Consider the following 23,145-nt stretch of genomic DNA (forward strand, 5'->3'; position numbering starts at 1 on the left):
CTCCCGCGTTTGCTCTTTTTTTAAATAAAAAAAGCATCACTGCTGGCTCCGTCATAGCACTTTTTCTTTTAATTATTTTAGTCATGCTGCACAGCTATACAGCTTGGCTAAAAATCATTGCCACAGTCTTACAGTGCAGAGAAAAGATTACGTGAATCGAGGAGACTAGTCAGGAGCACTTTTATGCACATCTTCTCACGCCCACATCTCGACAGCATGTGTCCGTTACACCTGCCAAACTATGAATGTTTACCATCCCCCGTGTTGTAAGGCCGCACACATGTCCCAATAGGGAACAGGAAGAAATACAATGGACAAGGAAGAGGTATGAACCTAACAGGAAAAAGGGGAAGTGGAGCTGGTAAATGAGGATTGCAGCACATTAATGCTGATTTCAATATAGCACATCTTTCTTCTTAAGTTAAAAAGAAATAATGAAGAAACAAATTAATCACCAATTGAATTTTTTTTTCCTCAAAGGTAATCAGTCGGTACAATGTCAAATCTTAAGTTGCCCAGCAAATATCTGAAGGGACCTACTATATCTAAACCTACCTTTTTCCAGGCAAAGTCAGGCCAAGGCTCGCTTGCATGGGAGGTACTCGGGTTTTGCAATTTTTGTCATCCACTTTAAACACCTTACACTGGCGAAACATACGTTTGATGTCTGCATCCTTTCCAGGCCACCAGTAATAACCACGCATTCAAGTCTTCAATGCCGGCATCCCTAAATACCCCTGACAGCACAAGTTCAAGAGACGGTTACGTATGCTCACTGGGGAACAAACGTATCATTCCAGGAAAAAGAATTCCCCATTTGTTGACAACTCAGGTGCCACCTGTACAAAAGAATGAATGGAACCAACCAAGCTTTTAAACTTAGGCCATCCTTCCACCAAGTACTTTTTGGCCAGGTTCAATTTGTTGTCCTTACCATACTCATTGATCCACATGTCTCGTCATTCACACAATCATCCTCTCCACATACATCATTCACGTTGGCTACCACATCCTAGTCCACATCATCACACAGTTTAAACCTTTCCTTTTGGCAATGCAACCTAGACATATCTGCCGCTTGTGTTTTGTGGCTAGGAACAAAGCAAACATCAAAGTTGTATTCCTGTAACTTTGAGCAAAGTCTTGCAATCAGTGCCGTTGAGTTTCCCCCCCCTTCCTGGTGATAAAATGGGTTTAAGAGGTTTATGATCTGTTTGGATAGTGAAACGATTCCCCCAAACAAAGTGCCTAAAACGATTTGTGGCCCGTACGCAAGCTAAGAGTTCGCATTCAATTACAGAATATTTATGCTCACATCCATTTAGTGTCTTTGAGGCATATGTCACCTCCCATTCAGAACCACCAAATGTTTGTGACAGAACAGCACTTAACCCGTACGCACTTGCGTCTATAGATGTGACACATTTATTCCCATCCGCAAATGGTTGGAGGGCATTCACTCTTTGTGACTTTACGAATTCAGATGTACTTTACTGTTTAGATTCCGACACAAACTCACAACCTTTACTTAACAATTTTCATAACGGGTCCATGACCATGGCAAAATCTTTCACAAATTTTCCATAATATTCACATAAACCTAGAAATGACATTAGTGTCTCCTTATCGTTGGGTGCAGGTACTTTCTTTATGCATCCACGAGACCCTCCTCGGGAACTACTCTATCAGCAGATATAATGTGTGTCCCAAATAATCCACTTGAGAATCAAATAGTGTACACTTTTCTGCACATAAAACAAGACCATTTTTGGATAGCCTTCTTCAAACTTCCTTTAGAGCCTAATGATGTTCTTTTTCTGTTTTGGCAAACACCAGGCTATCATCCTAGAAACACCTCACTTGACTTTCCATGTCCCTGAACATGTGTCGCATAGCTCTTTGGAAGACTGAAGGCGCTGACACCAGCCCGAAGGGTATCCTTTTGAACTAGTACATGCCACATGGTGTAATTAAGGCTGTCAAAGGTCTTGACTGTTTTTTGACAACTCAATTTGATGATAAGCACTACAAAGGTCCTGGGTGAAAATATAGTGGCTCAATTAAAAACAAAGAAAGATAATTTATCTTTGGTAGTGGATGTCTATCCACAATAATGTTTCCCTTGAGTGCTCTTAAATCAGTGCATAGTCTAAGATTACCGTTGCTTTTCTTAGCAAGGACCACAAAAGAGGTCCATTCTGATGTTGATATTTCCTCAATAATGCCATCTGTCAACATTTGATCCAACAGTTCCTGGAATTCCTTCCTTTAACTAAATGGTAATATTCACATTTTTTGTCTGATAGGTTCTGCACCATGCTTAAGTTTTATTTCATGTTAATAACTTTGTAATTTCCACAGTTAATGACTAAAAACATTCAGAAAGCATTTTATTATTCTTTCATTAGCATCGATTTATTTTACTACCAGCTCCGGATCTGCAGCATTAAGATCTAGTTTGATATTGAAGCTCCTTTAATCTTTCCAGCCTAGAACATTTCCTCCTTTTTTCGCCACACACATTTTCAATGGAGCAGTCCTACCCTTGACCAGTGTATTGGCCACAAAGTGTCCCACAAAATCAACTTGATGTCCGTCAAAAGTAACAGCTCTGACATGAGGAGTCAATAGCTGCTGTATTTCTTTTTCCAGTTTAGTTTCAATATATGATTTGGAAATAATTGTAAAAGGAGAGCGGGAATCCGCCATTACTGACAACTGTCTACCAAGCACTTGTATGGTACGCATTGGTGGATTGATTAGTTGGTCAGTTCCCTCACTCATTCACTCACACCATTGACATCGGGTTATTCCATTTTATTGTATTGCCTTCTATACGCACTTCATTGTGCGATGAGCCTTCAATCACTTGTGCAATGCGATGATTGATCTGTCTCTTTGCCTCCTTACACATCTCAGCAAAATGGGCCTTTTTCTTACAATTGTTGCACTCTGTATTTATAGCAGGACACTTTTTCAAAGACCCAAGATGATTTGGACCTCCACATCTATAGTAGTATGTTTTACTTTTCTTATGTTCACTTTTGTACATCTCATTCTTCACTTGCTTGCCACTAGTGGAACACACCTCTCCACTTTTTTCCCCAGTTGAGTTTCATATACTTCCTTGACCCAGTTCTAGGATTGTTAAATGGCCTTTGCAAATGCAATAGCCTTATCCATGGTGTTTTCCCCCATTATCCGTAGCTGCTCCTGGATTCTTTTATCTTTGTATTGACCGTAAGCTGATCATGTGTCATTTATTGGTTGTGACTCCAAAATTACTTGTATTAGATAAACATTTGAAAGCAGTTGAAAACTCATAAAAAGATTCCCTCTCTTTCAGTCATCTTATATAGAAATGATACCTTTTGAGGGTAGTACCAATAGTGGGCTTGAATCGGGCATCTATTCTTCACATGGCTTCATCAAACACATCTAAATTATCTTCGCTCTCAGCAGTTTCAACTTGAGGGATAGACCTAAAAATCTCTGGTCCCTCAGACCCAAGAAATGTAACTGGATTATTTTCCTTCTTTTTGCTTGCATTCTGTTGCCATGAATTGACATCAGATAGGTTTGAAATTCCTCTTTCCACCTCTCCCATGGTATGAGTGGTTCTTCTTTCAATTGTAAGAACTTCAGTGGAGGGTCTCACTGCATGTTATCACAGATTTACTCTATTCAGTTTCAAGAATAGGGAGTGAAAATGAGCGTTACTTTATTCCTGATATTTTATCCAAAAATACAGTGTATATTGGTAAGTCTGCACTTTTAATATCTAGTACGCTGGTATTGTGTGGCAATTGATATGACTTTCACCCCACGTCAAAAAGCTGAGAATTCCTCATACAGGTCATCAAAATGGCCGATGTCTTATTGGAACACAATTCAAAATGGCGGCTAACTTCAAAGCGAGGCTTGGCCCGCTGTGCTTGTCTCTGCTTCGTGAGGAAAATAGATTCCCCGGACTCCTCCTTAAGGTGTGCTACAATGGAGGCGGGTGGGATGAGTTTGTGGTGAGCTCTGAGTAGACAGAAAGGATTAGAAGTGTTTGTGATGAGCTCTGGAGTAGGCAGAATGGATGAGAAGTGTTTGGGGTTGATATCTGGAGTAGGGAGAAAGGGTGAAAAGTGTTTGGGGTGAGCTCTGGAGTAGGCATAAGGGTTGAGAAGTTTTGGGAGTGGACCTCTGGAGTAAGGAGAAAGGATGAGATGTGTTTATGATTAGCTCAGGAGCAGGCAGAAGCGGGAGCATAGATTCTGGATTGAGTAAGTTGGAGAGAAGAGGGCGTCTGCAGACAGATGTGCCAGGCCTGAGCAGCACAGGATTGAAGCAGATTGGGTCTGACAGTGTCTGGTTTGAAGTGTTCAGGGCTGGACTGGGATAGTCCTGAGATGGGAAGATAGAAGTCCAACGGCAGAACCTAAATAGCCTGAGGGAGTGAATTGTGGGACCTCCTGTGCCAAGGCTTTGCTGCCACCTGAATGATTTCATTGTCTTTCTTCTCCTAGGAATCTCGGAATGGGCCTGTGCTCCATGTTCTCCAGGATTGGGGGTATCATTGCCCCATTCATCCCTTCACTGGTCAGTATCTTTCCTTTAATTAATCAGACTTGTTAAATGAATTATTTTTAGACTTTCCTGCTCCAAGTTAAAAGTTGACTTCAGGAGACTTTCAATGTGTGTGAGTCTGAGTGTGGATGAGTGAGTGTGTGAGTCCCCCCCAGCCCCATGTATAGGCCGGGTGAACACGAATGAATCTACCTGAGGTCAGTGACTGAGAGTTCATTCAGAGGCGCGTTGCCAGTGATAAGGTGGTGAGTGAGGCAGATATTCTTTTTAATTGAAGATCTGAGTGAAATGTCATTATTAAAGTGAAGGGTGTCTGACATGGAATGTCATTGAAAAGAAAGGTGCCTGATGTGAGAAGTCACTGAAGTGGAAGGGGCCTGATGTGAGATGTCACTGAAGTGGAAGTTGCCTGAAATGAGTTGTCACTGAAGTGGATGGTCCCTCTTGTGAGATATCATTGTAGTTAAAGGTGCCTGGTTTGAGTTGTCACAGAAGTGGAAGGTGCCTGGTGTGAAATGTCACGGAAGGACATACGAGAAAAAATGCACAAACCTAGATCGGAGGCCACATCCAGGAGCTGCAGAAGGTAGGGCTGCTGGCTCAGTAACCCACAGGTACCTGGCATGGCCTATTTCTTCACCAACAGCTACCTGAGTAGCCCACGGGTCCTCGGCTTGGCTTACTGCTTCACCAACAGCTCACTGAGTAACCCACAGGTCCTAGGATGGCCTACTGCTTCGACAACAGCTCACTGAGTAAACCACAGGGCCTGGATGCAGCCCACTGCTTTACCAACCGCTCATTGAGTAACCCACAGGTCCTAAACATGGCCTACTGCTTCCCCAAGAGTTCACTGAGTAACCCACAGATCCTAGGCATGGCCTACTGCTTCGCTGACAGCTCACTGAGTAACCCACAGGTCCTAGGCATGGCCTACTGCTTCTCCAACAGCTTACTGAGTAACCCACAGGTCCTGGACATGGCCTACTGCTTTACCCACAGCTCACTGAGTAATCCACAGGTCCTGTGCATGGCTTACTGCTTCACCAACATCTCACTGAGTGACTGACCGGTCCTGGACATGACCTACTGCTTCGCCAAGAGCTCACTGACTTGCCCATATGTCCTGGGCATGGCCTACTGTTTCACCAAGAATTCACTGCTTAAAAAACAGGTCCTGGGCATGGCCTACTGCTTCGCCAAGAGCTCACTGAGTAACAAACCAGTCCTAGGTTTGGCTAATGTTTCTCCGACAGTTCACTGAGTGACCCTCGGGTCCTGGGCATGGCATACTGTTTCTCCAGGATTTCACTGAGTGAACCACAGATCCTGGGCTTGGCCTACTGCTTCTCCAAGAGCTCACTGAGTAATCCACAGCTCCTGGTCATGGCCTACTGCTTCACCAACAGCTCACTGAGTTACCCACAGCTTCTAGGCATGTCCTAGTGCTTCGCAAAGAGTTCACTGAGTAAACCAAAGGTACTTGATATGACCTACTGCTTTCCCAAGAGCTCACTAAGTAACCCACAGTTCCTGGGCATGGCCTATTGCTTCGCCAAGAGCTCACTGACTAGCCCATATGTCCTGGGCATGGCCTACTATTTCGCCAAGAATTCACTGAGTAAACCACAGGCCCTGGGCATGGCCTACTGCTTCACCAAGAGTTCACTGAGTGGCCCACAGGTCTTGGGCATGGCCTACTGCTTCGCCAAGAATTCACTGAGTAAAACACAGGTCCAGGGCATGGCCTACTGCTTCTCAAAGAGCTCAGGGAGTAAACCGCAGGTACTGCATGGCCTACTACTTCACCAAGAGCTCACTGAGTAACCCGCGGGTTCTGGGCATGACCTACCATTTCACCAAGAGCTCACTGACTTACCATTATGTCTTGGGCATGGCCTACTGCTTTGCAAAGAGCTCACTGAGTAACTCATAGGCCCTGGGCATGGCCTACTGCTTTGCAAAGAGCTCACTGAGTAACTCATAGGCCCTGGGCATGGCCTACTGCTTCGCCAAAAGCTCACTGGGTAACCCACAGGTCCTGGCCATGGCCTACTGCTTTGCCAAGAGCTCACTGAGTAACCCACAGGTCCTGCACATAGCTTACTGCGTTGCCAAGAGCTCATTGAGTAACCCACAAGTCCCTGGCATGGGGTACTGGTTCGCTAAGAGCTCACTGAGTAACCCACAGTTACTGGCTATGGCCTACTGGTTTGCAAGATTTCAATGATTAAACCAGTGGCCCTGGGCATTTCTTACTGCTTCGCCAAGAGCTCACTGAGTTGCACTGTTCTTGCCCTCTGCCTCATCACAGATGTTCGATTAGTGCACTATTTATTGTATATGTGCAGAAATGACTCCCTCTGATAGTGAACCCCATGTCTTATCTGTACCTTTTCTAGGTATATTTTATATTACAGGCAACACCCTTCTCTTGTTCCTCCTTTTTCTTACCTTTCTAGCACCTGCCTTTTGGGCACCAGATGGGCGGCACACAGCTGCTTCCTTTTGGGCACTAGATGGGCTGCACACTGCTGCTTCCTTTTATTCTTGGGACTGTTGAAATTCAGTTCTTTTATATTTAATGAATGTTTTTTTCTTGTAGGAAAGTGCATCTTATGACCTGGTTAGCCCCCACTTTTTGCTTGATGCACTGTGTCACTGCTAACCAGTTTCCCCATGCCAGAAATCTTTTCCACAACTGTACCACGATTTGCACACCTTCAGCTACCCCTGTAAGTCCCTAGTAAATGGTACGTCTGATAACTGGGACATGGGCACTGAGGATGGTCCACTGGGGCTGCAGGATGAATTGTGCCACCCCAGGGACCCCTCACCAAGGCCATGCAAACTGCCAGTGCAGGCTTCTTGTCTTGGTGCAGAGAAAACTGAAGAGTCGCCTTGGCACACAGCCCTGTGTGCCATGCCCTCAGACACTGCATGAGATACAGGCAAGTCCCCCACTACTGCAGGCCTTACAGCCCTACGGCAGGGTGCACTGTAGCCCATGTGTGGACATATCTGCATGAGCAGATATGACCCTGCAATATCTGAGCTATTTTTGGATACTGTAAGTACACAGGGAAGCCATAAAGAGTACTTGGGCTGGATACTTGTTATTACGAGTTTCATAGCTCCATGATGGCTTCACTGTACTCTAAGATGATTTTTGGTACCAAGCATCTTGTCTCAATAAATCATCACTGATGCCAGTGTGGGATTTATAACTAAATGCACACAGGAGACCCTTTAGAGGATCCCCTAAAAACCCACCCAGCTCTGGTGTGGCCCCTGACTAGTCCTAGCCAGCCTGCCACTACCAGACATGTTTCTGACCTGCTCAGGGTGGAGGGGCTTCACACCTATACCCAGGCCAGACTGGCCTTTCAGAGTTGGGAGCTTCAGAAGCGTTGCCGCCTTTGAAGGTCAGCCCAAGCTTCCACAGATAGTGAGGGAGGCCAACCCCCATATTACTGCTCCACATTTGGCAAGTAGCCCGGTGGGAAAATCAGTTAGATAAGGAGGAGGGTCTCTGCTCAGCCAGCACCACTCCTAGTGCGGTGCAGGCTCTGTGAACCTCTCCTGAAAATCCACCATCCTGGGATGGTGGAGAAACCACCTATCAAGGTGAGGGTAGTGACCCTTCCCACAGGAAGTGGTCACTTAGAGGGTGTAGGCACCGTAAAGCTAGGTAGGCTATTACTGCATGTCTTACCCTGTAATGCCCCTAAATGCAGTATTTATGTGGCCTCCCTAGACCAGGAACCTAAATTCAACAGAGAAGAACAACACCAGGCCAAAGAAGACTCGATGCCTGAGAACTGAAGCCTTGCTGCAGAAGAGAATTGGCACCAAACCCGGTCTGCTGCCTCAAGGACTTCGACAATTGTAGCATGCTGGGTCGTTCTTGAACCTGTGAAGACTCCAAGAACCCCGGCGCACCTCATGCCTCATCAAAATCGCCGAGGACCTCCCTTGTAGTGAAGGTACTATGCCCCTGCACACCTCAGGCACCGATCCCGCTGAGTCCTGGTTGTTGACGTTTTCGCACCCTAACTACCCAGATCTGTCTCCTTGCCAAGTTTGGAGTCATCAGGACCTTCTGAGCTACACCTCACTAATACCCGGGGTAACGAGCCCCCAAAAGCAAACAGCGAGACGAAGAGTCTGTGCCGGATTCCAGCGATACCAGAAGTAAGCACCCGTCGAGGGACGTGAAGACGCACATTCTGAGTGGCCCAGCTGTCCTGAAATCGCCTCTCCAAGTTGCATGCTACTGTCCACGAGGACTTCTCGGCACACATCGCCCGGCTGACCTATCTGCTCTGCAAGCGCCCCCACCGGCCCCGGTAACAATCAGCCAGTCAGGCTTCTGTGTTCCTGCGACCCTTGCAGCCTCCTCCATCCAGTGGGACTTACCGGACTTACCTCTGAGTCCTGCTGTGCAGTGCCTTTCCAGGTGGCCTCCTTCGTCGTAGTGCACTAGCTACCAACACATTCAGCACCCTGCTCCCGGCTAAATCCGGGACGCTCCCGAACTTCTACGGCTGGAACTTTGGACCTGGTCCTGCTGACGACCTAAAACAAGAAGGTGAACTTCGTGAAAGCATTGCATGATTGTGTATGGATTTCTCTGCTTTTCACGAAATTGCGCACACAAGTGATATATTTTCTGAACTCTTAAAAATCATAACTGATAAAGTACTTTAGATCGAAGTTCTTGGTCTTAAAATATACATAAATATCAATATTATTTTTATAAATTGGTCTCAGATTTATTCTTGAGGGTGTCTCCTTTATTTCTTCTCAGAAAACAGCAATTTGCTTAGCACTACCCTCTAATAAGCCTGACTGCTCGCCCACACTGTCCCAGAAAGAGCATTAGTGTTATCTGCTTTAAGCTCCGTGTACCAGTTAAGGATACACTGGACTCTGCACATTGTTGTTCTTTGTAGTTCACTCTCTAGAGAGCCAGCCTCCTACAGTTCTGAAAAATGTTTTGTTCCCCAAAATAAATCTCTTGAATAACTCATGTTTTAGAGAAAGGAAAAACATGGGAATTTGTTAGTCAATTGCAGTGTATGAGGCTAGTGGACAGGGAAAGAGTGAGGCTTCAGTGCAGTATATGTAGTCAGTAGAGAGGGAAGGCGTGAGGCTTCAGTGCAGTATATGTAGTCAGTAGAGAGGGAAGGCGTGAGGCTTCAGTGCAGTATATGTAGTCAGTAGAGAGGGAAGGCGTGAGGCTTCAGTGCAGTATATGTAGACAGTGGACAGGGAAAGAGTGAGGCTTCAGTGCAGTATATGTAGTCATCGGACAGGGAAAGAGTGAGGCTTCAGTGCAGTATATGTAGTCATCGGACAGGGAAAGAGTGAGGCTTCAGTGCAGTATATGTAGTCATCGGACAGGGAAAGAGTGAGGCTTCAGTGCAGTATATGTAGTCATCGGACAGGGAAAGAGTGAGGCTTCAGTGCAGTATATGTAGTCAGTGGACAGGGAAAGAGTGAGGCTTCAGTGCAGTATATGTAGTCAGTAGAGAGGGAAGGCGTGAGACTTCAGTGCAGTATATGTAGTCAGTAGAGAGGGAAAGCGTGAGGCTTCAGTGCAGTATATGTAGTCAGTAGAGAGGAAAGGCGTGGGGCTTCAGTGCAGTATATGTAGTCAGTAGAGAGGGAAGGCGTGGGGCTTCAGTGCAGTATATGTAATCAGTAGAGAGGGAAAGCGTGAGGCTTCAGTGCAGTATATGTAGTCAGTAGAGAGGGAAGGCGTGGGGCTTCAGTGCAGTATATGTAGTCAGTAGAGAGGGAAGGCGTGGGGCTTCAGTGCAGTATATGTAATCAGTAGAGAGGGAAGGCGTGAGGCTTCAGTGCAGTATATGTAGTCAGTAGAGAGGGAAGGCGTGAGGCTTCAGTGCAGTATATGTAGTCATCGGACAGGGAAAGAGTGAGGCTTCAGTGCAGTATATGTAGTCAGTAGAGAGGGAAGGCGTGAGGCTTCAGTGCAGTATATGTAGTCATCGGACAGGGAAAGAGTGAGGCTTCAGTGCAGTATATGTAGTCATCGGACAGGGAAAGAGTGAGGCTTCAGTGCAGTATATGTAGTCAGTGGATGGGGAAAGAGTGAGGCTTCAGTGCAGTATATGTAGTCAGTAGAGAGGGAAGGCGTGAGGCTTCAGTGCAGTATATATAGTCAGTAGAGAGGGAAGGCGTGAGGCTTCAGTGCAGTATATGTAGTCAGTGGACAGGGAAAGAGTGAGGCTTCAGTGCAGTATATGTAGTCAGTAGAGAGGGAAGGCGTGAGGCTTCAGTGCAGTATATATAGTCAGTAGAGAGGGAAGGCGTGAGGCTTCAGTGCAGTATATGTAGTCAGTGGACAGGTAAAGAGTGAGGCTTCAGTGCAGTATATGTAGTCAGTAGAGAGGGAAGGCGTGAGGCTTCAGTGCAGTATATATAGTCAGTAGAGAGGGAAGGCGTGAGGCTTCAGTGCAGTATATGTAGTCAGTAGAGAGGGAAGGCGTGAGGCTTCAGTGCAGTATATGTAGTCAGTAGAGAGGGAAGGCGTGAGGCTTCAGTGCAGTATATGTAGACAGTGGACAGGGAAAGAGTGAGGCTTCAGTGCAGTATATGTAGTCAGTAGAGAGGGAAGGCGTGAGGCTTCAGTGCAGTATATGTAGACAGTGGACAGGGAAAGAGTGAGGCTTCAGTGCAGTATATGTAGTCAGTGGATGGGGCTAGAGTGAGACATTATAACAGTATATGTAGTCATCGGACAGGGAAAGAGTGAGGCTTCAGTGCAGTATATGTAGTCAGTGGAGAGGGAAGGCGTGAGGCTTCAGTGCAGTATATGTAGACAGTGGACAGGGAAAGAGTGAGGCTTCAGTGCAGTATATGTAGTCAGTGGACAGGGAAAGAGTGAGGCTTCAGTGCAGTATATGTAGTCAGTAGAGAGGGAAGGCGTGAGGCTTCAGTGCAGTATATGTAGTCAGTAGAGAGGGAAGGCGTGAGACTTCAGTGCAGTATATGTAGTCAGTAGAGAGGGAAGGCGTGAGGCTTCAGTGCAGTATATGTAGTCAGTAGAGAGGGAAGGCGTGAGACTTCAGTGCAGTATATGTAGTCAGTAGAGAGGGAAGGCGTGAGGCTTCAGTGCAGTATATGTAGTCAGTAGAGAGGGAAGGCGTGAGGCTTCAGTGCAGTATATGTAGACAGTGGACAGGGAAAGAGTGAGGCTTCAGTGCAGTATATGTAGTCAGTAGAGAGGGAAGGCGTGAGGCTTCAGTGCAGTATATGTAGTCAGTAGAGAGGGAAGGCGTGAGGCTTCAGTGCAGTATATGTAGTCAGTAGAGAGGGAAGGCGTGAGGCTTCAGTGCAGTATATGTGTCTAGTGAGTGAGTGAGATTCCTTTGAACTGTGTGAAGCCATAGATTATAAAATGAATGAGACTCTATTGAAGTGTGTGAGACCAGAGGTTATAAAACGAGTGAGACTATTGAAGTGTGTGAGGCTAGGGATTATAAAATAAATATTGCAGTGTGTGACCCCAGGGATTATAAAATGTTTGAGTCTACAGTTTAGTATATTATACCAGGGATTTTAAAATGTTTGAGATTCAATTGAACCATGTGAGGCTAAGGATTATAAAATGAATGAGACTCTAATGAAGTGTGTGAGATCGGAGGTTAGAAAATGAGTGAAACTATTAAAGTGTGTGACCCCAAGGGTTATAAAATGAATGACACTCCATCAAAGTATGGATCAGGGGATTTAAAAAAGCCACGAGACTCTACTCAAGTGTGTGAAACCAAAGGTTATAAAATTGATGGAAACTATTGTAATGTGCAAGACCAAGGATTATAAAATGATTGAAACTTTATTGAAGTGTGTGAGGATATGGATTATAAAATGAGGGAGACTCCTTTGAACTATGTGAAGCAGCAGATTATAAAATGAGTGAGAATATTGAAGTCTGTGAGGCCTGGGATTATAAAATGAATATTGCAGTGTGTGACCCCAAGGATTATAAAATATGAGACTCAATTGAGCTGTATGAGGCTAAGGATTATAAAATGAGTGAGACTCTATTGAAGTGTGTGAGATCGGAGGTTAGAAAATGAGTGAAACTATTAAAGTGTGTGAGGCCAGCAATTGTAAAAATTAATGAGACTCCGTTGCATTGTGTGAGCCCAAGAATTATAAAATTAATAAGACTCAAATTTAGTGTATGAGGCTAAGGATTATAAAAGGAGTGAGGCTATATTGAAGTGTGTGAGGCCAGGGATTATAAAAGGAATATTGCATTCTATGACACCAAAGATTAGAAAATGAGTGAGACTCTATAGAAATGTGTGTGTGGCTAAGGATTATAACATTAATAAGACTCTATTGAGCTGTGTGAGGTCGGGGATTATAAAATGAATAAGACTCCTCTGGATGTATGAGGCCAGAAGTTAGAAAGTGAGTGAGACTCTGTTGTAGTTTCTGAGGATATGGGTTATAACATGAGTGAGACTCGAATTGTGGGAGACCAGGGATTATAAAATGAATAAGACTCCACTAAAGTGTTTGAGGGCAGAGGTTATGAAATGAGTGAGACTGTTGAAATGCTTGTGGGAAGTGTTTTTAGAGTGTGTTACTTCTTGCTACTTCCAGTGTGAGGCGGTACCTACTAATCCATAGTTATCATTTATTCCACTCTGCACATGGTCCTGAGACCGTGTCTCCAGGTGCATTCTGTTTCTTCCTTTCTCTGTGCTGATCACAGACTCTAACATGCCATCCTTCTTCAATCCTGGCTGCTATGAATGTTGACAAATATCTTACATCCAGTTCTCCTGTTATCCCACAGAGGTACGTGCAGTGGGCACTGCCTTTCATCATCTTTGGTGCCACCGGGATGTCTGCTGGCCTCCTGGGCCTCCTCCTGCCTGAGACACTAAACACCATCCTGCCAGAAACCATTGCAGACTTGGATACCTGCATCTACCGCCGCCTGGGGGACGAAGCCGTGCCCCTGCAGTCCTTCAAGAGCACAGCGGTAAGTCTTCCTCCACACTGTAGCACAGGATGCCTCGAATGCCTCAATGTTTGCAAAAACAGCTGAAATGACATGGGTATGAGTGATACCTTCATTAAGGTTACCCGAAATGCCACAGCCATGTCCCTTGACGGATGTGGTGTTCCCTCGGCTTGCTCTTCTCCAGTCCCCCAGGCTTGTGTAGATAATCTTAAAGCCAGCAGAGCTGAGGAAATCAAAAGGTCTCGCCTAATTGGCTAGAGGATTGTTTACTACACTCAAGAGGTGTGTAGGACGCAACACCTGTCGCAAAGTATTACAATGATTATGTTTGTAATGGAGCAAGAGTGCAGAAGCAGTTCTCATAAGGAACCATTCCTTCTGGATGCTGTGTAACCTTTTATATATGTGCATGCATCATAGTATGAACATCTGTTAACAAAATACATACAAGTAATGCGAATAGCAACATATAGCAATGTGTTTTAATACATCCCTAGCTCACTGTATTGTACCCATTTCACTTAATTGTCATCTCCTTTCAAGAGCCAACGCCTGTGTTTACCCCTAACTCTCCCCTGGTGCATCTTACAGCAGCTGTGGAAGTTATTCCTTTTTTCAGCTGGCTGTTGACCTCCTCATAAAAAGGCATTTCCTTCTCTTCTTCCTCGACTCCTTTTTGGAGGTAGATATGTGTGTCTTTCTAGGTCAGTGTGTGTATATGTATAAAGCATCTTTATTCGATTCACAGAATCATAAAAGCATCAATAAATCCAAAAACATAAAAAGGAAAAGTATATATACATGTGCAATACATTGATCCTCGCGTTAATAATTTACAATACAGTGGATAACACCTGATTCTATCAATAGCAGCAACATAATTAATTCCGTAGAATTCAAGGTGCATAATGCAAAATACTTTATCATTAGGGATACTTTGTCGTATGGGTTACTCCGTAGAGCTTCAAAACTGAATTTTACAATTAACAAAAATCTAGTTGTTTCCATAAAGTGCAAAGTGCAGGAAATTCTACCTTTTACATGACATCATGTAAGCATTTTTCATCTAAACTGTAATTATATGCTGTCATCGACTATCAACAAATCAGCATTTTTCAGGTAGATCTCATACAATTAAAACGTATTATTAAAATTAATAAGATTACAATTTAAGCCCTTTCTTCATCCTAATAAAATTTACAGCCAATAAGAATCTACTAATACCAAATACAATAAGCTTGGAACTGTCAGTTTTTAGAATGCGCAACATTTCATTAAATTTCCTGCCCAAAGGTTTTATCCTTTTGTTTCTGTGGTATCTATATGTAGAAAACATTAACAAAAGGGGAGAGTTAAGAGGAGTATCAGTAGAATCTTCCTCCTGTCAAGCTTTCTATAAACAATGTGATTCTACCCTATAGTAGTGAAAAAAAATTAAATTGTAATTTTTCAGTGTATAAAGAAGTGCTCCACGAGGTGTCATGGGAAAGCACTAAGCGTTTTTAAAATACCCCTCACACACTATGAATCCCATGGTGTCATGCTTCATCATAGGGGTCTTCCCGTCCCTCTACGGGGCGGGGCGTGCTGCGACCAGTAAATATGTGGGAGCACTGTTGTTCGTGAAGGAATAGGCTATGTGTATTGTGAGGGTGAGAGTGGTAGGGTTTAGTGAATAGTTACAAAAAGGGATTACAATTCCCTGGATGAGATTATTAAAAAAAGGGGGTTATGTAGGGGGTGTACCTTAATCTGATACTCCCTACTGGGTCAACATGTTTCGTAAGCAGTCCCCACTGCTTTACTCATCAGGACCTAAATACGTCCCTACTACACTCAAAATTTATTTTAAATTAAATGAATTGTATGCCTATTACTCAAAATCTAGACCTCAAAAATTATGCAAGTCTGGAGAAGGGTTTGAAGGGTACAATGACCCTTGTCGTTTTCAAATAACACATTTTCAATATCTGAAATGATAGAAACAAAAGTGAAGTAAACCACCTGGGGGTTGTTCATTTAAACACATCACCATACTGTGGATTCGCATTCTCTGAAAGAAAGTGATATATTTTTCTACTGTTACTAGCCGAAAGGGTTGTTAATCCAACAATTTCATGAGAAGCAGTCCGCGATGTGCGGAATATAATCGCTGATTAGTTAGTTGTGGTACTAAAACTAACCCTGGGCGTAGTTCGCGAAGTAGCACTTTGCGAAGCTACGCAAAGTGCAGTTCGCACTACGCGAGCTACGCGTAGCACTTCGCGGACTGCGTAGTACCTTGTTCGCACTGTGCCAGATGTCGTTTTCAATGATTGCACAGTGCGGACAAGCAACCGGCACTGTGCAATCATTGAAAATGGCATCTTGCACAGTGCGAGCTGTAGTTTTCTGCTGCTCGAGTAGATTTTTACTCGAGCGACAGCTTTCTCAACGCGAACTGGTAGTTTCTCACCGCGAGCGGTCACGAGCATACGCGACCACTCGCAATGAGAAACCTGACCTCCTCGCGTTGGGAATCTCGCCGGGAGGTTTATTTTCCATGCTTGCGATCGCCAACTTGATGTTGCTGATCGCGAACAAGGCAAAAGTCTCGCCGGGATGTCATTTTGCTTGCTCGCGGTCGCCAACTTGACGTTGAGGACCGCGAGCAAGCAAAAAATGACCGCAGCACTACGCAACACTACGCTACGCGTGTTCGCACTGTGCTACGTGCAGTTCGCGTAGTGCGAAGTAGCGCGAACTTCGCAAACTACGCGAGCGTAGCGTAGTGCTTTGCCCAGGCTTAACTAAAACACACACGCGCCTCTGTCTGCCACCGTGCTGCTCTTGTCTTTTCACACCGGGCGCTCCTTCCGGCAACATGCAACTGAGAACAAGGTTAAATACTTCAGTATCTGCCCCGTGCTACACAGAGCAGCACGGTGACAGACAGAGGTGAGGAGAAACCTTCAGCATGTAAGTAAGTCTGTGGCCCAAGTCTTTAAAAATGAGGCAACTCCATGGTATGTTCAGTGGTCTTTTACAATCAGCGCCATGATGACATGGCGTGATTGATAAACGCTAACACATTGTATACTTTTTCCACCCTGCATACATTGACTATTACAAGGCTCCCCTTCCCCCCGGTGCAAGCTCATGAAGCAGGATAACTATTCCTAACAATGTATGTATCAGAGCATCATTACGTACATGTACAATATATGGAGTTATGTCCGTTCCGTTTTTCATGTTTATCGACATAAATGTACGATTTTACCTAACTATTAAATATAAGTGTGGTGGAAGTGCAAGTATGTTCCAATACCCCAACCAAGCACCTGCTATTATATTTTGCAAATATTGGGCATTTACTAATCCTGTTGACATAGGTGAACGTCTCACCGTTTTTATCACAACAACGAAGAATCGTTACGAAGGCGTGTGTGTGAGCGCGTGTGTTTTTTAGTACCACAACTAACTAATCAGCGATTATATTCCGCACATCGCGGACTGCTTCTCATGAAATTGTTGGATTAACAACCCTTTCGGCTAGTAACAGTAGAAAAATATATCACTTTCTTTCAGAGAATGCGAATCCACTGTATGGTGATGTGTTTAAATGAACAACCCCGAGGTTGTTTACTTCACTTTTGTTTCTATCATTTCAGATCTTGAAAATGTGTTATTTGAAAACGAGAAGGGTCATTGTATCCTTCAAAACCTTCTCCAGAGTTGCATAATTTTTTAGGTCTAGATTTTGAGTAATAGGCATACAATTCATTTAATTTCAAATAAATTTTGAGTGTAGTAGGGACGTATTTAGGTCCTGATGAGTAAAGCAGTGGGGACTGCTTACGAAACATGTTGTCCCAGTAGGGAGTATCAGATTAAGGTAAACCCCCTACATAACCCCCCCCCCTTTTTTTTAAATATTCTCAGCCAGGGAATTGAATAAATTTGTTTTTTCCACCAGTCAGAGAATTTTTAATCCCTTTTTAGGTCTCGCTCTCGAGACCTATTGTCGCCGAGATGCCTCTCAAGGGAGACAGACTGGGGCACGCGCAGAGTGATTTGAGATTGCTGTCTGTGAAAGCGCTTCACATGAACAGCATTTGCGCGTTCAGTGCTCCTCTCCGGAAGACCTGTTGAGCTAATTATAGGTCCGCAGCGTGGGGCGCCTGTCGGCATGCTGTGATAATGACCTTTGTTTTGTTTGCTCGGGAGCAGGCGTCTTACTGGCCACGCGTCCATTATTTGGATTCCCACAAATAGAACAACATTCCACATGCATCGTGATGTAATCCGAGCAGCGCTTGGTGTGTTAACATAAATAAATATATTACTAAAAGCATGCAGCGTGCTGCAAAGTCATGGGGCAAATTGAGGAAGCTCATTAAAGAAAGTAGTGGGCAGCTTTGGCCGCTGCTCAGCCCCAGGTCTTTTCGCAATTATATAAAACTCTCTGCATAAAATGATGATTTAAGCATGACCACAGATATTTATAAAACATGTTTATGAACCTCCAGGTGCCGATCTACTAATAACATAAGCCAAAAAGCTCTATTGATGCACTTCTCGTTGTTGATTATCTCATAATTAGTGGGGTTTCTAAGCGAGTGCTTATTCTCTCACCTCACTCCTTGCAGTCGTCACATCCGGCGCCGGGCCGCTTTCCACTGAAAGATAAACACGCAACAGTAACGCCACAGTCAGCAGGAAACCTGCAGATAGATTGAGCCCACGGAAACCAGAACGTGGCCCTGGCCCAGGGGCGCAATATGACGACTGATGTCCCATTGAAGGACGGCGACAGCTAGATAAAGACATCCTTGCGGCGGGAGTACGCTAAGCAGAGTGAGAGCAGGTTCGATAGCTTAGCACCGACAGGTTCACAGCAGAGCAACACAAGTCAACAAAGATGGTGTCGGGCTGTCCAGGCGAGCGCGCGATGCCGTGAGTGTGCACATATGCTGTCCGGCCGCAAGTCAACCAAGCATTTGCAATGCATTAGGTCTCGCGTTTACGTGAGTTTAAGCTATTGGCATTGTAAATGACAATGCCTTTTATTTATGTTTTAAAAACGAAAACAAAAATAAAAGGCATTATTTGCAATGTCAATAGCTCAAACTCGCCTAAATGCGAGACCTATTGCATTGTAAATGCTTGTATTTCGATGCTCTTACTGTGAGGCGACACTTGTGGGGTTATTACCTGTAGTCTGTTTGTATACCTTCCTTTCCGATGAATGTTTACATTTCTTTCATAACCGGAGTTAATCTGTTAGATACGTTTGGGTGACTGTGTGGGCGCGCTTTATTAAAACTACTATGTTTAGAGTTATTTTCGATTGCACCTGTGTGCTCTCCGAGGCAGCGTTCAGCAGCAGGCGCTGCCACATGAAACTTTTATTTTGATAGTTCCGCAGCATTGCTGTCCTTCAAACGGTAAAGCAATTTACTGAGAAAAGGTGACTGTTCCTCACAGTTCAGGAGGCGACTGTGGGACACAGTGAACTGTCCAGAATGTGTGATCCTTGGCAGATCATTTACTCTCCTCTCAACCTTTCACATGATAACATTAGAAACACGCGAAACGGGCTGATGACGAGCATTAAGGGCATTAGAACCGAATAAGTGTGCAGACGGGTGTCTTTCCATTGCACCCGTAGTTTATGATTTTTAATTAATATGATATTGTATCAATCGGCGTTTTGAGATCGGAAAGAGTGTATGGTGGGGGGTAGTTAAGGTGGAGCATGTCATTGGGGGGTGGTGCAAAGTTTAAAGTCTTACCGTAACTTTAGAATTTCGAGTCTTTTTAGTTTTGTGCTGTAGACGGGAAACAGCCTTTACCACGAAGCATTTTCTACGCGATACGTTTACAACGGTACACTTACCTCGTAAACGTCTTCACAACGCGTATTGCTTCAACTACGTCTTTAGCACGCAAGCAACGTCATCACGGAAAAACGTCTTCCTGGTCGGAAAAAAAAGCGTCAGTCCTTCGTTAGTGTCGGCGAAGACCTAAGAAAAAGGAAAAAAAAAGAAGAAAGGGGGCTTGGGGGGGTCTCCCCCCCCCAAAAACGAAAAAGCGGGGTAAAGGCAAGATCGAGGTAAGGGCAGTGCGAAGAAAAAACATTTCGTTGTAACGCATGCGTGGTAAAGGCATGCGTTGCAACGGAATGCGTAGTAACGACATATATTCGCTGTAGACACGATTGCATCCTCGCCTACCATAACTGCATTTTCAGAGACATTAGATCTAAGTGAAATAAGGGAGATACTATTCTCTTTGGTGCGGGAGTACCCAGGTGCAGTTGTTTAGGATTCAACTCTCTGCAAGCCGTGTCTTGGTGCAGTGTGGAGCCCAAATTTGTCAAGAATGGGCGCCTATTTACTCATATGGATGGCTCTTGTAGATTTGCTGAAAACCGAAAATGTGAACGCTGCTAAGGAAGTTTTTTAAGGCTGGGTGGGCAGAACAAGCATTGGTGTAACGGGTACTGTGGCACTGGGGCCCAGGGTGTGAGAGGCCAATTGCATCCCAATTCAGTTTTTTTTAAACTAAGCATAAATGTCCCATTTTCCATCTACATTGTGGCTCATGGTACACTTGCTTGAAGACTACTCTTTGATAGGGTGATCAAAATTTGAAAACCAAAAACCAGGCTATGTCACAAACATAAAAGCAGGACTACAAATATGCAGCCACATTATAAAATGCCCGGACTCTTTCACTCACGCTCCTGGTTACTGACAGCACTTGCATGTCTTAACATTTAAGTCATCTCTTAAGCAGTGCCACTGTGAAGATGATCACATTAATGCGAAGTAAAAAGAGTTTACAGACTAGACTAGAGCCGCTGCGAATACTTAAACTTTAAACTTCAGCAGGTAGCACCACTTTGTATCCAATAACAGGAAATGTGACCCGCCTATCACACGAGCTGCTGTAACATGAGACGTTGTGAAATCGGGAATAAATTAAATAAGTGGAATTAGGAAAATGCATTGGTAGCACGTTTTATAGCTTACTCAGTACATTAATGTACCCCCTGCGTCGATCTGTGTACAAAGCAATACATGCTATTTGGCGATCCTCCTTTATGTGGAGAGAAATGTGCACTCACCGTTTTTAGGTCGAGCCTGGGCAGAGCTTGAGCTGCTCTGAAGCATGCTGTATTGGTGTATGGAATAGAAGCCCGTCAACTCTCTGCCCATATTTGTCATTGTCCTTTGAAAATGCTGAATTCTGATTTGTTAAAAGGCTTGTTATTCTCACCTTAGTCCCGCCTTGTCTTCATTTGTAACCTCCCACGAGGACTGTCCCTTTTACTTCGGTTGTTACACGGTATGTCTGTTTTAGTCTGTAAGCACTATTTTCTGTAATGAGTTTCTCCTACTGCAGGCACGACATGCTTTCCTGCAACATTCAATGCACCATGCGCGCTTTCACCTTCCGAGCACCCCGGGACAATGAAATTAAATGAAATCCAGTATTTGTAAAGCGCACAATTACCCAAGGGTGTCAAGGCACTGGGGGCTGTCGGGAAGATTAGGCGAGCTATTGCCCAGAGTCACATGGTGCTGGACTAATCTGCTGCTGGCACTGGGGATCGAACCGTGAACCCGGTGGTCCATAATCAGGTGCCCTGGCCGCTGCACCACTCCTCTTCCACAATGGTGGGCGCTTCTTTGAATAGGTCTTGCATTTACAAGAATTTGAGCTATTGGCATTGTAAATGACAATGCCTTTTATCTATGTATTAATTAGCAAAACCGATAAATAAAAGGCATTGTCATTTGCAATGCCAATAGCTTAAACTCTCGCAAATGAGAGACCTTTGCATTGCAAATGCTTGTTGTAACTATTCACTAAACCCTACAACTCTCACCCTCGCAATACACATAGCCTATTCCTTCAGGAACAACAGTGCTCCCACATATTTACTGGTCGCAGCACGCCCCGCCCTGTAGAGGGACGGGAAGACCCCTATGATGAAGCATGACACCATGGGATTCATAGTGTGTGAGGGGTATTTTAAAAACACTTAGTGCTTTCCCATGACACCTCGTGGAGCACTTCTTTATACTCTGAAAAATTAAAAATTAAAAATAATTTTCACTACTATAGGGTAGAATCACATTGTTTATAAAAAGTATCTATATGCAGGGCAGAAAAATAAAACATGCGCAATATCCTCGTTACTTCCTGAATGGCACTGGGTGCACCTACAGTCATTTCCCCCTTTCTGAGTTGTTCCCCACTTGGATGTATAAGACTTTATCTGGAGAGTGCCGTACCTACATTTTAGATACAGCACCTTAGCAAGTAGGGGTTAAATCTCATCTAGAAATTGTTCGAAATAGGGGGTTATTTTAAACATTAAAAATTGGGTTGTAAGTGTGCCAAATCCACAGTTTAAAGTGACGTGCCTAATAAAATTCCAATAGATGGTCTTAATTTCCTGCTTTGAGTCGGGGGTCAGGGTACTTGGCTGTTCCCAAAACCTGCTCAAGCCCAGATCCAAAAGCCATTTTCGGATATGAACCAACCACGGAAAAGTGACATGAGTGTCAAGGGCCAATAGTTCACTCAATGCTTGTCTATAGGTATAAAGTTCCTCAGTGGTCTATATTCTTATCCAGTATGACAAGGTCATCCAAACAGCCCTTTGTCCAATTCGTTGTATGCCCAGATCAAGCATTAGGGGATCACAGGTGTGTTTTGGGGAAGGGCAACTAACTTTCTCAGTATCTTGTCTTCCCCCGCAGTTAGGTTCAAGAGAGATCCCACCCACCCCCCCACAGCTCTGAGCCATAGAGGGCGGCGGTGTGGGCCCTGGACTTGTAAAGTTCTAGGGCTGGAATGATGGCCTTTGTCGTGGTTGCAAAAAGTTTCTTTATGACTGGTACAGAGTTTTGTATTAAAACTGATCTTGATTTAATTATCTGTGGATTCCAGGAAAGTTTGGAATCAATAGTTACTCCAAGGTAAACAAAATTAGTGACACGCTCTAAGGTCGCTCCATCCAACTTTATATCATTCTTAAAACACTTATGGGGCCTTATCGACATATATTTAGTTTTTACAGGATTTATTTCCAGGCCTTTTAATTTACAATATTCGTGAAGTGAGTTGAGAAGACATTGCAAGCCCTTTGGCGTTTGCGACAGCAGAATTGTATCATCGGCAAAGGTTAATGCACAAACATGGTTCCCACCCAATTTCGGGGAATCATGGTTGGATTTTTGCAAGAACTCAACCATGTCGTTGACATATAAAAGAAAGAGAGTTGGCGCCAGGACACAGCCCTGGCGCACACCTCTCTTGACAGAGATCTCATCTGTGAGTTCTCCCCCTTTGCCCCAGCTCACTCTTGCAAAATTATTCTCATGGAGCCTGACCAGCTGTACTAGAATGTATTTTGGTACCCCCTGCTGTAATAAGTTTAGCCATAGAAGATCTCTGGGAATTGAATCAAATGCAGCCTTTAGGTCAATAAAGGCCACATATAGATGGCCAGATCTTAACTTTGTGTATTTCCAGGCTATAGTTACCAATCTGAACACCTGGTC

General features: G+C 44.3%; 1 protein-coding gene across 2 annotated transcripts in view; it reads left to right on the forward strand.

Moving 5' to 3' along the window:
- The window catches only part of SLC22A15 (solute carrier family 22 member 15), a 161,437-nt gene that overhangs the window by 129,877 nt on the left and 8,415 nt on the right, over nucleotides 1-23,145 (forward strand). For both annotated transcript variants that reach the window (XM_085620743.1, XM_085620742.1), the window contains 2 exons: nucleotides 4,515-4,587; nucleotides 13,415-13,603. In XM_085620743.1, the coding sequence (XP_085476869.1) occupies nucleotides 4,515-4,587; nucleotides 13,415-13,603 (262 nt within the window). The remainder of the gene's footprint in view (nucleotides 1-4,514; nucleotides 4,588-13,414; nucleotides 13,604-23,145) is intronic.

This window comes from Triturus cristatus, chromosome 8 (assembly GCF_964204655.1).
Source record: "Triturus cristatus chromosome 8, aTriCri1.1, whole genome shotgun sequence".
In the NCBI taxonomy this organism is placed as follows: domain Eukaryota; kingdom Metazoa; phylum Chordata; class Amphibia; order Caudata; family Salamandridae; genus Triturus; species Triturus cristatus.